Source organism: Neoarius graeffei, chromosome 25 (genome assembly GCF_027579695.1).
Source record: "Neoarius graeffei isolate fNeoGra1 chromosome 25, fNeoGra1.pri, whole genome shotgun sequence".
NCBI lineage: Eukaryota > Metazoa > Chordata > Actinopteri > Siluriformes > Ariidae > Neoarius > Neoarius graeffei.
This window is the reverse complement of record NC_083593.1, coordinates 4,547,774-4,562,367: the sequence shown is the minus strand read 5'-3', so window position 1 is coordinate 4,562,367 and position 14,594 is coordinate 4,547,774. Positions and strand designations below refer to the sequence as shown.

The following is a 14,594-nucleotide window of genomic DNA, read 5'->3' as shown; positions in this document are numbered from 1 at the left end:
GTGAATGAGCTATTGCTGTAGAAACGGTAACGTGTTAGAATGAAGGGATTAATGTAAACCTGTGATGTGAAGCTGCACGACTGTCAGAGCTGCTGTTCTAGAAAATTAATCAACGACCAATCACAATCCAGAACTCCCGCAGCAGCGAGGTCTAAATTACAGAGAATTCGATCTGGTTAGACGAACACCAATGAGCCAAATCGGCCTGAGCGCTCGGAGATGATCATGTGACCTGATCGGAGTCTAAGGTCCGGGTGTGTTTTTATTCAGAAGGTAACACGCGTACAATACCCACTTGTCTAAAATCCGTTCATCGCTGCCTGTTGCCATTCAGGCTAATCCTCTTAGAGAGAGAGAGAGCACGCTGGATTGATGTTGGCAGGATGTTTGACCACAAGGGCTGGGCTCCATTATATAAAAACACACATGTGCGCTCACACATGATGATTCAGCAGATTAATATCCCCCACAATGCATTGTCTTTGTGGGAATCTTTGAGTGTCTGAGTCAAGTAAACTCAGTTTAGAGACGGAGTAGTCTGTCCTGACTAGCTCGCGCTCTCTCTCTCACACACACACAGTGGTAATGTAGTCATTAGGGGGCCCCAGAACACCTGCTGCCATCTCCAGATGTTTCACAAATGTAAAGTGGTCAAAAGAAAACAGTTAACTATTCTAAACACGGTCGTGGGCTAAATCCCAAACCACATACTACTACATTATAGGGCAAGATAAGTAGGGTTCATTGTCACCAAGGGGACATTGGTAGTTAGTGGGCACCGAAAACTGCAGGACACTGTTGGCGAGGGGACATGGTGTTTGGAATCTAGCTATCGAGTAAAACGGGGGACATCACGTACAGTTGTGGTATTGATTCCGTGATGACGACTAAAAGCCATAGCCGAATGTACATAGTCATGGGCTGTGTCCTAAAAACTCTGTGTGTGTCATCAGTCTCAGATGGTGAAATACAGCAACTGTGCCAGTGTTGGCGTGTCCAGACATTGCAAATCTGCTCTACACACACAGTGCTTTGATGCCGTAAGGGTGGAATGCTGATGCAGTTAAAGATGGCCGAAGCTGTAAAACACACCGTGACAGATAATCAGGACCGACAGTGTTTCATCTGATAGTGAGAAAGAGAGTGAGAGCGAGAGAGTTTGTGCTCGGGCTGCTGATGTTTGAGTAAGAACAGTGGATAAGTTGATCGTTAGAAAGCTGTGTCTGTAAGCACTTCATAACACATGCATAAGGGTGAATAGAGGGTTAATAGAGTGATGCAGCTCATTTCATTTCCTGTGTGTTCGTGTTCCAGAGGAAGTGTTCAGCTGTAAACACCAGACTCTGGACTTGGAGCGAGAAGCTCTCGCTGATCTACAGAAGGAGAGCACTGCTAAAAGGTCAAACGCACATTACTGTCACACTCTCAAGATCACTCTGCATCACCTCCGTCACTCTGTCTGTACGCCCTATTACACTTCATCACTCAGTATCAATCTCTCTCTCTCTCTCTCTCTCTCTCTCTCTCTCTCTCTGTTACTCTACATCACTGTCCATGATGCTTACTCTGTAACACTCTCCATCACTCGATCACTATTTGTATGTTAAATTGTGTGTGTGTGTGTGTGTGTGTGTGTGCTGTGCTCCACAGAGAGCTGTTTCTGAAGTCCAGCGCTCAGCTCACCTTCCGTTGTCGTCAGCTCCTCTCTGAACTCTCCTACATCTACCCCATCGACACGGTGAGACACACACACACACACACACACACACACACACACCACACAGGGACATGAGTTAAAATCTGAACGTGGTATTTAGTTTCCTCTGTGTGTTTATTTACAGAACAGTCAGTCAGACTTTGTGATCTGTGGTGTGAAACTGCCAAACTCTGAAGACTTTCAAGGTAAACTGAAACGTGTGTGTGTGTGTGTGTGCCCGCGCACATCTAATCCTGGCACCTACTGTTATTTGTACTTAAGATTCAAGAGAGCTTTGTCAGTATGTCCATATACGAGTATACAGTGCATTGAGTTTTCCTCAAACTCCCCATGGTGCATCTTTCGAGAAATACCGGTAGATTACAAAACTACGAACGTTCTTTTGTAATCATACAGCAGGCCCTGCCCAAAAGAAACAATACTGTAACCAATCACAGCACAGCAGGCCCCGCCCAAAAGAAACAATACAGTAACCAATCACAGCACAGCAGGCCCCGCCCAAAAGAAACAATACTGTAACCAATCACAGCACAGCAGGCCCCGCCCAAAAGAAGCAATACTGTAACCAATCACAGCACAGCAGGCCCCGCCCAAAAGAAGCAATACAGTAATCAATCACAGCACAGCAGGCCCCGCCCAAAAGAAACAATACTGTAACCAATCACAGCACAGCAGGCCCCGCCCAAAAGAAACAATACTGTAACCAATCACAGCACAGCAGGCCCTGCCCAAAAGAAGCAATACAGTAACCAATCACAGCACAGCAGGCCCCGCCCAAAAGAAGCAATACAGTAACCAATCACAGCACAGCAGGCCCTGCCCAAAAGAAGCAATACTGTAACCAATCACAGCACAGCAGGCCCCGCCCAAAAGAAGCAATACTGTAACCAATCACAGCACAGCACGCCCCGCCCAAAAGAAACAATACTGTAACCAATCACAGCACAGCAGGCCCCGCCCAAAAGAAGCAATACTGTAACCAATCACAGCACAGCAGGCCCCGCCCAAAAGAAGCAATACTGTAACCAATCACAGCACAGCAGGGCCCGCCCAAAAGAAACAATACTGTAACCAATCACAGCACAGCAGGCCCTGCCCAAAAGAAACAATACTGTAACCAATCACAGCACAGCAGGCCCCGCCCAAAAGAAACTGCACAGCAGGCCCCGCCCTAAATAGAATATTGTAACCAGTTGCACTGCAGTGGGCTCCACCCAAAAGAAACTGTACTGTAGTCAGTCACAACATAACAGGCCCTGGCAAAAACAAAATAAATTTACCACTAGCTATTTTGATAGAAATGCCTAGTAAACATGGAATTTGACACATCTGTATTGTTTTTGTTTGTTTGTTTACTGCATGTGATCATATTAAGAGCAACATGGTGAATAATCACAGGACAGACAGGGCGGCCATTTTGGATTAAAGTGGTGACCTCAAGTAGAACTCTGGCCCTGAGTGTTATTCTGCTCACTCGCACATTTTCCCTGAAGCAAAGCAGAGTTGCCCAGTGTGGTCAGGTGTGTGTGTGTGAGAGAAAATCAGATTCAGGGTTTCCTTCCTGCAGGGAACTGTGACTTCAAAGACTTTGGAGTAGGTAATGGACGCCAGGTTGAGTTATGTGCGCGCACACACTCAGAAATGTCCCCGTCTCGCCAGCCTCCACCCAAATCGAACCCAGACGTAGTGATATTTGACTCGATGCATAAATATCATGTAACTGATTATCATCATTAAAGTTGTATTCTGCGTTCATGTGCTGACAGTAAAGAAATGTCGCGCCATGTTTAACGTGGAACTCGATCGGTCATGGAGATGTTGCCATGGTGATTTGGTGGGGCCTATTTCAAACAGGACACTACTGTAAAGTCACGGATAAAGAGCGGAGAAGAGACTTGGCATGTTCTTTACTTTGTATCAGGAAAGACGACAGGAGAGACTTAATCAAAAACAAACGTGTTCACGCTTCATTACGTCCCATCAGCTCCGATTCTACAGAAAGCACCGAAAACTCCCTGAAAAAGCTGTCTGGAGAAGGGATAATAAAATTTGTGATGCTCTGAAGCACAAAGGAAATGTTGTTGGTTTGTTTTAATTTATTATTGTTGTTAAATACAAGTTCAGAACATCGTTAAGTGTTACCTTGAATACAGATTAAACATTGCAGACGTGAACGATTTTCTTCTTTTAGTTGACTGCTATTTTAAAGCAGTCACCTGGGAGGTCACATGGTGTGTGTGTGTGTGTGTGTGTGTGTGTGTGTGTGTGTGTGTGTGTGTGTGTGTGTGTTTTTAAATTGTATGTAATTATATTGGAAGTGTATGCTGTTTGATTACAGGTTGCTGAACCCTGACATTACCCTCTGGTGTTGGCATCACACCTGTTTAGAGAAGCGAATTACGCTCTGTGCGTTTCTGCACGGTGACGTCGTACACACTAAAATGAGCAACATGAACCGGCTGACCTATTGTGTTTCATTCAGATATAAGGAGTGAGCATCTGGAGTCCTGCTCCGTCCCAAACCTCGTATTTCTATCCTAAATGGTGTCCAAGTCCAAAATTGAAACTGTACAGGGCTGCGATAGGGCTCGGTACTGTTCCAAAAGAAAAGTCACCATGTTTAAATTTTAGGTTCTGCAGGGCTAATAGTGAAGTGCACTTGTTTGGAGTCAGGCTCTGTCCCAAATCTCTGACTTGTATCGTAAAGAGGATATGCATTTCCACCTTATATGGTGTGCACTCCAAAAAAAAAAAAGTCGCTGTCTTTAAAAAAAAAAAAAACCTCTGAGCGACTGGGATCGAAGTGTAATTGAAGACTTTTGGAGTTGGGTCGCATCCCAAATCTCACACTTGTACCCTTGGAATTTTTATTTTATTTTAACCCCATCATTCACCGTAGCAAATTTGTCCTGTGTTGTTGTTTCTCTCTGCAGCAAAGGATGATGGGAGTGTGGCAGTTGCTCTTGGCTACACGGCACACCTGGTGCTGATGATTTCCTGCTTCCTGCAGATTCCGCTCAGGTATCCCATCATGCACCGGGGCTCTCGCTCGTCCGTCCGAGACACCATCACCGACAAGCTCAGCGAGAAGGAGAGAGAGTAAGAGCTTCACGTTGATCACACACTCCCCTCTGCCTGTCACTCCTCAGGGGGCATTTACTTTCAAACATTATGCTAATCCTATGCAAATTTTTGTAATGCGACAAGCATTGCTTTTCTCGTTATTTGCTGTTGGGTGGTTTGGCAGTGGTTCACTTCATTTGCTGAATCGTTCGTTCATTGACTTGCTCGTTCAGCTACTGATTCACTTTCTTGCTGACGAGTTGTTTGATTTCAGTGATTCACTGACTCACTCATTGACTCATTAATTCATTCACTTTCTAGCTGAATTGCTGCCATAGTGATTCACTAATTCACTTGTTTGCTGAGTCATTGATTCACCAATTCATCTGCTTACTGTTTTGCTTTGTTTTTTCTTCTGTTTGTTGCTGACTGATTCACTCATTCCCCGACTCATTTGTCTCGCTGACGCCAATCCACTGACTCGCTGATTAGATTTATATTCTTACTGACTCAATCTCTTTGGTTCAGTGAGTCACTCATTTATTCGGTTCAATGATTCATGTTTTTCGTGTTATGTAACTCCTTTCCTTTTTCATGAAATCTCATCTCATTATCTCTAGCCGCTTTATCCTTCTACAGGGTCGCAGGCAAGCTGGAGCCTATCCCAGCTGACTACGGGCGAAAGGCGGGGTACACCCTGGACAAGTCGCCAGGTCATCACAGGGCTGACACATAGACACAGACAACCATTCACACTCACATTCACACCTACGCTCAATTTAGAGTCACCAGTTAACCTAACCTGCATGTCTTTGGACTGTGGGGGAAACCAGAGCACCCGGAGGAAACCCACGCGGACACGGGGAGAACATGCAAACTCCGCACAGAAAGGCCCTCGCCGGCCACGGGGCTCGAACCCAGGACCTTCTTGCTGTGAGGCGACAGCGCTAACCACTACACCACCGTGCCGCCCCTTTTTCATGAAATGTGTCGACAATTTTCTGTATTATTTGGTGTGTGTGTGTGAGAGAGAGAGAGAAATCCACATCCACCTGTCCATTTGGGTGAGAGTTAAACACATCTTAAACACCAAAGATATTCTGCTTTCATCTTTCAAATCTGTCTTATCTGTGTCCACTCTTTCATCTATCTCTCTCTCTCTCTCTCTCTCACTTTGCTTTTATCTGTCCATCTCACTTGAGCAGATTTACTATGGCCCGATTTGAGCATGGGAGATAAATAACTCTGAAAAGGTGCAGTATGTGAATGAGGCTGTGTGTGTTTAGGCTGAGGGTTTTAGTGTCAAATGTTTGAGAAACACCTTTTAAAGCATCTCGAAGTGCCCGACCCCGAGTCCTGACTCCTAAGCAGTCGGATTTACAGCTGTGTTTTGCTCTCTGAGGCGTGTGTGTGTGTGTGTGTGTGTGTGTGTGTTAGCGAGGCTACGACAGGACTGTGGCACAACGTTCACTTCAGTCAGCCGAGAAGTGTTTGGTGTTTGCTGCTTTAAGGATCGATGAGGATCTACGAGGCTGTTGGGAAAATAAATTAAAAAATTCCATTAGTGAAGCCACGAGAAGGCTTTTCAGGTGATCCAGAATAAACCGAGCGCTCCTGGTTATTTTTATCATCTTTTATTCTGTAATAAAAGTGTGGCATGCTGTTCTGCCCTGTTTTGATTACATACTTGTTTTTGGGTGTGGATGTGATGATCTGGTTGCTATGGGGACCCATACACATCTCTCCAGATTTGCCCTTTGGGGTCTGAAGACGTTCATTTTAATTCCGACGCAACGCATGGGGCTGCAATTACTCCTTGGCCCACGCTTTCTTCGTTCAGCCGTCTGCCTCGGTGCGTGCCGGGGCAGTACGTGAAGCGCACGAGCCTCTCCCTCTGCGCTATGATTACATGTTTTATCAATCATAGACTTCACATTCCACATGTTCTCGTGCTGAAAAGCCCATTAATGAACGTGCTGTTAAAACGCGATGTGCGTGATCAGGGTCAGCAGTGAGCGCTCGGCCTCTCCAGGTAATTGATTAAACAATTCATCAGACATGGAGCATTTTAACATGTTAACACTGTTCATTGATTTGATTCACTCGTTATTTTTCACTTTCCAATTCACTATCCGTCACTAAATCGTCCACGGACTCCTTTGCCGACTGATTCAGTAAGAGTAAGAAGAGCACAAACAAATCAGCGAGTGAATCAGTTAGGAAAGAGCTCAACGAATCGGTCAGAAAACGAGTGATTACCGACTCGCTGATATCTTTACAGCTGGTTGGTTCACTCTTTTTCCCGACTCACTGATTCACTCATTTGTTCGCTTCTGGCATCACTGATTCATTCAAACAAATCATTTACAGACTGATTCACTAATCTGTTTCCTAGCTGATTCACCTCACTTATTTACTCGTTGAATCACTTTATTTATTGATTCACTCACTTTGATGACTCATTTATTTGCCCACTTGCTTCCACATCGGATGGCTCGTTTTATTCTGAGCCAGACCCAAATGGACCCTAGATCCGGCCATGTGTTAGTGGAAAGTTGTAAAACAGATGTGCGTGATCGTGAGCCACGATTCTGAGTGTGATGGAAGAGTGTCAGTGTAGACTAAACTCTCCAACTCTGGGAGAATCGAACTGTTGGTGAATTACATGGCGTCTGGATTCATTCAGTCTGACTGTGGCTGTGTGTGTTGAGATGTGCTCGTAGACACAAAGCACTGCCCCATTAGAACCAGGTGTGTGTGTGTAATAGTGAGCCTGCTGTTTGTACTTATAGACTTAATGTCCATGTGTGTGACAGAAAGAGGTGTATGTGAAAGCTAGTGGCTGTGCAAGGGGTGTGTGTGTGTGTGGGGATTGATCAGGTGGTTGTGAGCAGAATCTGAATGTTTAGAAGTGATGCTTTAAAGCTGCCTCGTTAGTGCGAGAAACAATCTGACCTGCTAATTATCCAATTCTCTCGCTGTCCCTCTCCCCGTTAGGTGTTGGTGATCAGGTCCTGTGTCAGAATGACCTTTGACCCCTCCCTCCCAGGCAGTGTTTGGGATTTCTCTCCCTCTGGCTGAGTGTGTGTGTATACAGCATCTGTAACGATGTGTGTGAGGACTCCACACACCCCGTCTGCGGCTCGTTAAACTGTCAGGGAGGCACAGCTTGCAAGAACGAGTGAGGTGTGAGCTGATTGGTGTCTCTCAGGCTGCTGATATGGTGTGAGGGTGATACATGAGCGAGCTCTGCGCTCCGAGAAGCTTTTAGTCGGGATTTATCAGGATTTGGACGTCATTATGAGGATTTCTCTCCTTCCTGATGGCGTGATAGTGCTATTTTTCTTCCCCCTTTCATCAAACGTTCATAACTAACTCCGCCGCGTGCTAGCCGTAGTGCACATTCTTTAAACATAAATCATCCAGTATGGCATTTATGGGCGTGTCCCAATTGTTGAATGTGATTTTTGCTTAAACCTGTACCGGCATTTAAGTGACTTGTATGGAGTGGGGTGTGGTTGGGTTTTTTTTAATTTATAAAGCTTGTAGCTTAGTTTGCTAGCTATAATGTTAACTTGCTAGCTATTTGACAATTTCTTTATTAACATATAGCTGAATGAAGTGTCCCACCCCCCACTTTTATGACTCTTTCCATGGTGTTTTAGCTTAAAGGAAAAGTCCACCGTACTTCCATAATGAAATATGCTCTTATCTGAATTGAGACGAGCTGCTCCGTACCTGTCCGAGCTTTGCGCGACCTCCCAGTCAGTCAGACGCGCTGTCACTCCTGTTAGCAATGTAGCTAGGCTCAGTATGGTCAATGGTATTTTTTGGGGCTGTAGTTATGGCCCTTTTCCACTACCCTTTTTCAGCTCGCTTCAGCTCACTTCAGCCTGACACGGCTTGCGTTTCGACTACCAAAAAACAGCACGACTCAGCTCGCTTCAGCCCTGCTTAGCCCCTAAAACTCGCACGGTTTTGGAGTGGGGCTGAAGCGAGCCAAAGCGAGCCGAGTGAGGCTGGGGGCGTGAGCAGACACTCCGCTGTGCACTGATTGGTGAGGAGGAGTGTCCTCACATGCCCACACACGCCCCGCGAGCACGCTGGGATCTGTAAACACCGCAAACCCGGAAGAAGAATAATTACGAATTACGAGAATTTCTGAAGCCTTATGCGCCTCGCCTCATCTATACGCTCTTGCCAGTATCTGTTGGCGTTGTCGGTGACAACAAGCCACAGCACCAAGACCAGCAACACTAACGACTCCGTGTCCTCCATGTTTATTGTTTAGTATTCGGGTTGTGAGACTACCGCTTAAAAGCTCACTGATGTCACTGTTTGCGCTGCTTAACGACATCACGTGACGTCCACCCACTTTCGCTAACTCCACCCAATGTGTCCACCCACTTCCAGCCAGCACGGTTCAGCGCGGTTGTAGTCGAAATGCAACTCCAACAGCCCCGCTCAGCTCGACTCAGCACAGCACGGCTCGGCTCAGCCACGTTTGTAGTGGAAAAGCGGCATTAGATGCGACCAAACTCTTCCGCGTTTTTCCTGTTTACATAGGTTTATATGACCAGTGATATGAAACAAGTTCAGTTACACAAATTGAAACGTAGCGATTTTCTATGCTATGGAAAGTCCGCACTATAATGACAGGCGTACTAACACCTTCTGCGCGCTTCGGCAGCGCATTTATATCTGAGCTCCGTATCAATGCGCTGCCGAAGCGCGCAGAAGGTGTTAGTACGCCTGTCATTATAGTGCGCACTTTCCATAGCATAGAAAATCGCTACGTTCCAATTTGTGTAACTGAACTTGTTTCATGTCACTGGTCATATAAACCTATGTAAACAGGAAAAACGCAGAAGAGTTTGGTCGCATCTAACTACAGCCCCAAAAAATACCATTGGCCATACTGAGCCTAGCTACATTGCTAACAGGAGTGACAGCGCGTCTGACTGCGTCTGACTGACTGGGAGGTCACGCAAAGCTCGGAGAGGTACGGAGCAGCTCGTCTCAATTCAGATAAGAGCATATTTCATTATGGAAGTACGGTGGACTGTTCCTTTAAGAGCAGACTCTTAAACTAAACTTAAAACAAACAAACAAACAAAAACCCTGTGCAGCAGACGTTGGTGTTTCTTTCTTGCCTTTTTCAGATCTGTAGTAATAAATGACACACACACTTCCCCTACCCTCTCTTTCCTTAACGTACCCTTGTTTGGAATCCGGGACGTTTCCTCCTCACTGCCCCCCCTGTGCTACATTCTTGCAGTGCAGTGGGCTCTAACCACATGTTGCTCCCATATTCCTGCTCTTCACTGAGATGTGATCCAGATGTCTTGTGGGTAATCGAGTTCAGAACGTGGCCCGCTTTAGTACCGTGCTGCGGCTCCTCCGTCGTTTTACTGTACGACTCGCTCTGAACTGATCCGCTTTATCAAAAAAAAATGACAGGCTGATTGACGCACTGCTGCCTGAGCAGGGTCTCTAAACACCACTGTGGAGAGAGAGAGAGAGAGGAGAGACCAGAGAGGCTGTGATGCAAATCGGGTGTAGGTAATGCGCTGCTGAGTTCTGGATTGCGATTGGCTGTTAAATGTTTAATTTTCTAGAACAGCAGCTCTGACTGTAGTGCAGCTGCAAATGACAGGTTTCTACGGTATTAATGCTCTCATTCTAATACGTTACTGTTTCTATAGCAACAGCTCATTCCCAGGAGCTCGTACATTAATTGATCTGTAAAGGTTTTTTTTTTTGGAAGGAGGCTCTTGTGTCAGCGCTTTGTAACGGTCAGAGGTAAAGCTGGAACCAGGTTTTCCAGCCCCCCCCCAAAAAAAAAAAAAAAAAAGTTTGTGCGAGAGATGCTGGTGAGGGAACGGCTGTATTGCTGCTATACCGTGTCCTCAGATGTGATTAAATTGAGGCTGAAGGAGAGCCGCCTCCTGAACAGGGTGGATTTTCTGCTCCTTGCGCCTTTAAAAGCTGCCTGCTTTGAGCCGTAGGGAGCCGTGTTCTGATCGGAGCACGATGACTGTGTTAGGACTGAACATGTGTTAGCATGGGAGTCTTTCTTCCTTCTTCTCCATCACTTCATCTTTTCTTGATTCTCTCAGGGCTCGAGCCCAAACTCTTAATGCGGTAAAGCTGCTCGGCGTGATTTTACGGCTTAATGCTGAACTTCTGCATTCGCTGGAAAAACTCAGACGTCGCAAACCGTTAGCATTATGGCGAAAATGAATTCTCCATCTTAGAAAACATCCTCAGTTCGAGAGCTCGCAGTTTCTTTCCCTTTTACTGGAGTCTGTTCATTAAGGAGGACACACCTACTGACATGGGGAACACGCCTCCTTACCCGAGACTGACGCGTTATGTGGGGCACGCCTCTTTTCATTAAAGGAAAAGGCAACTTTTGTACAAAATCACCACAAATAGATAGATAAATATATAAAGTAATCGATCACGGAATTTATAGAGAAAAAACAGACCGCAAAACAGTATCTTTTAACTTTTAATAATATGGGCTTGCGCTGAGCTCAGCGAAGATGCGTTCTGCCATATTGGTCTACTGCGTGACGTCATGCGGCCCACCACTGAAAAGAACTCTTCAGTGCTTCATGGTAATAAGGTAAAAAACCAGTACAATCGCTTCTTCAAAGTTTCACCAAATAGTTTTATTTATGCAACTTAAAGCTCATAATACTGTAGAACTTCGGTCGAGTAAAAACACGGCTGAATCCTGAATGACTCCTATTTGGATTTGTCCTACCAAGCCTACTGCGCATGCGTGAAGCGGCTCGGCTCGGTTTTCCCTTTCGGGCGCTCTCGTTTTCTGTTAGAATTTGGTAAAGAAAAAAAATATTATTTACCAGCTTACCGGGTCCATGAACATAAATCTGACAGCTGACAAGGTCGGGATATAAACGAATCAAATACAAGCCACCCGCCAGGACTCCTAATCACAGTGATCTGTCTGTAAACACTGTTTTCATGGGCCCAGTGACGTCACAGATCAGAGGGAGGCGCATTAACGAAAGATTCTGATTGGTTTAGAGTTGCCCACAATCTCAAAATGGCTGCCTCGTCCAACTTCGGCTCCTCTGTGTCAATTCATGATTTCAAAGTTACAAATATTTTTTCATGTTCGATATATAATGGAAATAATTAACGGAATTGATTACGTATATGTTTTTCTCCTATTACACACCTGGTTTTGTACAAAAGTTGCCTTTTCCTTTAATCCATCTGTTACTTTCACTTCAGAAAGTGCTTCTGAATTATTTATGTAAATAAACTGTGTGTGTGTTTTTCAGGTTCCCTCTTTATCCACGTGGGGAGAGATTCCATTTTGAGTATGGTGTTTACCTGCTCAATAAGAACATCGCTCAGGTAACTAACTCTCTCTCACACACACACACACACACACACACACACACACACACACACACAGAGAGATCTTGTAGACATACAGCAGGCTTCACTTCAAGTTGTAAACACGGAGTGTGTCATGCCATTTTATGTAGTTGTCCTGTGTGTGTTTGTGTTAATGGTCTGCACTTCCTCTTCACTGTGCACTTTTGGGACTGTGTTTAATGAACCATCTTTTGAAGTATTCAACACACACACACACACACACACACTCTGATGGGGTGAAACATACTTGGCAGTGAGCGAATCCCTGACTGTTCGCTCATTCAGCTGCTGTGGGATGGAAACCATATGCACGCGCGCGCACACTCGTGCGCGAATGCTCTCGGCCTATTAGCTTCTGTTTTTCGTGTTGATGTTTATGTATTAACCCTGTGTCGTTGGTCCAGCCGTCAGTCTAATCCAATACTTCTAATATTGTGTTGAACAGTAACCATGACAACGGACATAAACAATGCCACGAGACTAGGACGCTATTTGTGCTTTGCTAACCAGAAATGAGCGAGGTGGATTTATGCTGAGCTTGATTTATGTACTGCAGAGAAATGTTTTAACGAAAAGTCAAAGCGGAGTGAGACGTCACCATAGCAACAAACGCGAAGTCATAAAGCGGTGGGCTTCTTCGCTGCTGCCTCGTCCTCTCTTCAAGTTTGGGAGGTTGGCGTTCGCGAGCGGCTTTATTTAACATCGTCGCTGTCTTTTTGTACGTGATGACATGAGGTAAAAATAAATAAACTAGAAAAAAATAGAACGAAAAGCAAGCTGCGAGATGGAGAGGAGGGGAGAGACGCGTGCACGCGCACAGAGTCAGGTAGGTAATATCAGCGGTCACTCTGTCAGCTGGGAGCTCAGCCAAATCCTTGTGATTTTACAAGCGTCTGTGGAGCAGTAGACGTGTCCCCCACTGTCCCTGTGGCATGGAGATGGATGGAGAGAGAGAGGCGGGGTTTATGAGCATTCCTCCTCTCACTTTATGAAACACTAAAGTGGCTCTAATTGAATTTCCACGGTTTTGTGGTCATCAGGCAGAGTTTAACACACCACAGAGAGATGCTGCTTGTGTGTGTGTGTGTGTGTGTGTGTGTGTGTGTGTGTGTGTGTGTAAAAGGATGGGGAGTACCCACGGTTCCACCACAAGTGGCATTTTTTTGGCTTGTGTGTATTTACATGTGTATGGAAAGCAAGCGCTTGTTAAAGGTTCCTCAGGTTCCCCCAGAGTCGTAAAATTACCAGCGAATGAGATCTCTGAACCCCAAACCAACACTTTTTTTTAAATTAATACTCTCATTTTAACGTATTACTGCTTTTGAATAAAATGTAAGTAACCAAAACCTCACAAGATGGTGGAAAATAAAGCTGGGATTTTCCTAGTGCACAGTGTGTACGTCGCTAATCCTAAAAAAGAAAACGAACACGCATTCAACACAAAATAAAACGGAAATAAAATAATTGAAACATTTTTTATTAATTTTGTAAATTAAAATTCCTTTTTATTTTTTATAAAGTTGCGTTCATATAAGTTATTCAGATTAATGCGTCAACAATTAAGTTAATCTCAAGTTCATGGCGGTTTTTGTTTCAGTCGTTTACGTACTTTAAAGAACTGAGTTTCAGGACAAAGGAATATAGACCCCTTCGCATGTTTGTAAACAAACCGAGCGTTGCCAGGATGCGCGCGCAGCCTGGACCCAGAAACAATGGCGCTGCCCATAGACCGGCATTATGAGCTGTCAGATTATGCCAAACAATTGTCGTTACAAGATCGAGAATGCTACATAAATAAGTTAACTCTAACAAGTGGACATCGCCTACCGGATCCGTATTTAATTAAAGAGTGGACGGACAATGTTAGTAAGCTCCCTGGTATACAATGGCCAGATATATACTCGTACCTTATTGACAAGACTTCAGTGTACACCCACGAAAAACTTCGTGCCTACAAGTCTTTAGACGCATATGATTGTTGTGTGGGCATGTACAGAATGTGTTTTACACTGAAATTGTTTTAATCATATTATGCCAGTGATGTGATGGCAATGTGGCTTTAGCTACAACAGCAAATACCAACACTAAACAGCAATTTGCAGGAGGTAATGGCATGAAAGGAATGATAGTGTAAAGAGTGCAGCTAAGAGAAATCAGAGCTGTGTAAAAAGCGAGAGGCAGAGAGCAGAAATGAAACTGAACGGGGCGGGAGCTAGGTTAGAGCAGTCAGCGTAAGTTGGCATTTAGAGTGAGGGCACACAATTTTACCTTTCCATCCTTGCTTTAAAATTGTGATTTTCGGCATGCACAAATAATGACGGCACAAAATCTGGACTGCTTGAGTCAAGCGAGACCTCTCCTACAAACAAAACTGCATGCAAAGCTAAGTTAACATGCT

General features: G+C 45.0%; 1 protein-coding gene across 2 annotated transcripts in view; it reads left to right on the top strand.

The window, feature by feature from the left end:
- uvrag (UV radiation resistance associated gene) overlaps positions 1 to 14,594 on the top strand; it is a 107,782-nt gene that overhangs the window by 42,445 nt on the left and 50,743 nt on the right. For both annotated transcript variants that reach the window (XM_060909138.1, XM_060909137.1), the window contains exons 9-13: positions 1,315 to 1,399; positions 1,651 to 1,738; positions 1,842 to 1,902; positions 4,651 to 4,816; positions 12,097 to 12,172. In XM_060909138.1, coding sequence (XP_060765121.1) covers positions 1,315 to 1,399; positions 1,651 to 1,738; positions 1,842 to 1,902; positions 4,651 to 4,816; positions 12,097 to 12,172 — 476 coding nt within the window. The remainder of the gene's footprint in view (positions 1 to 1,314; positions 1,400 to 1,650; positions 1,739 to 1,841; positions 1,903 to 4,650; positions 4,817 to 12,096; positions 12,173 to 14,594) is intronic.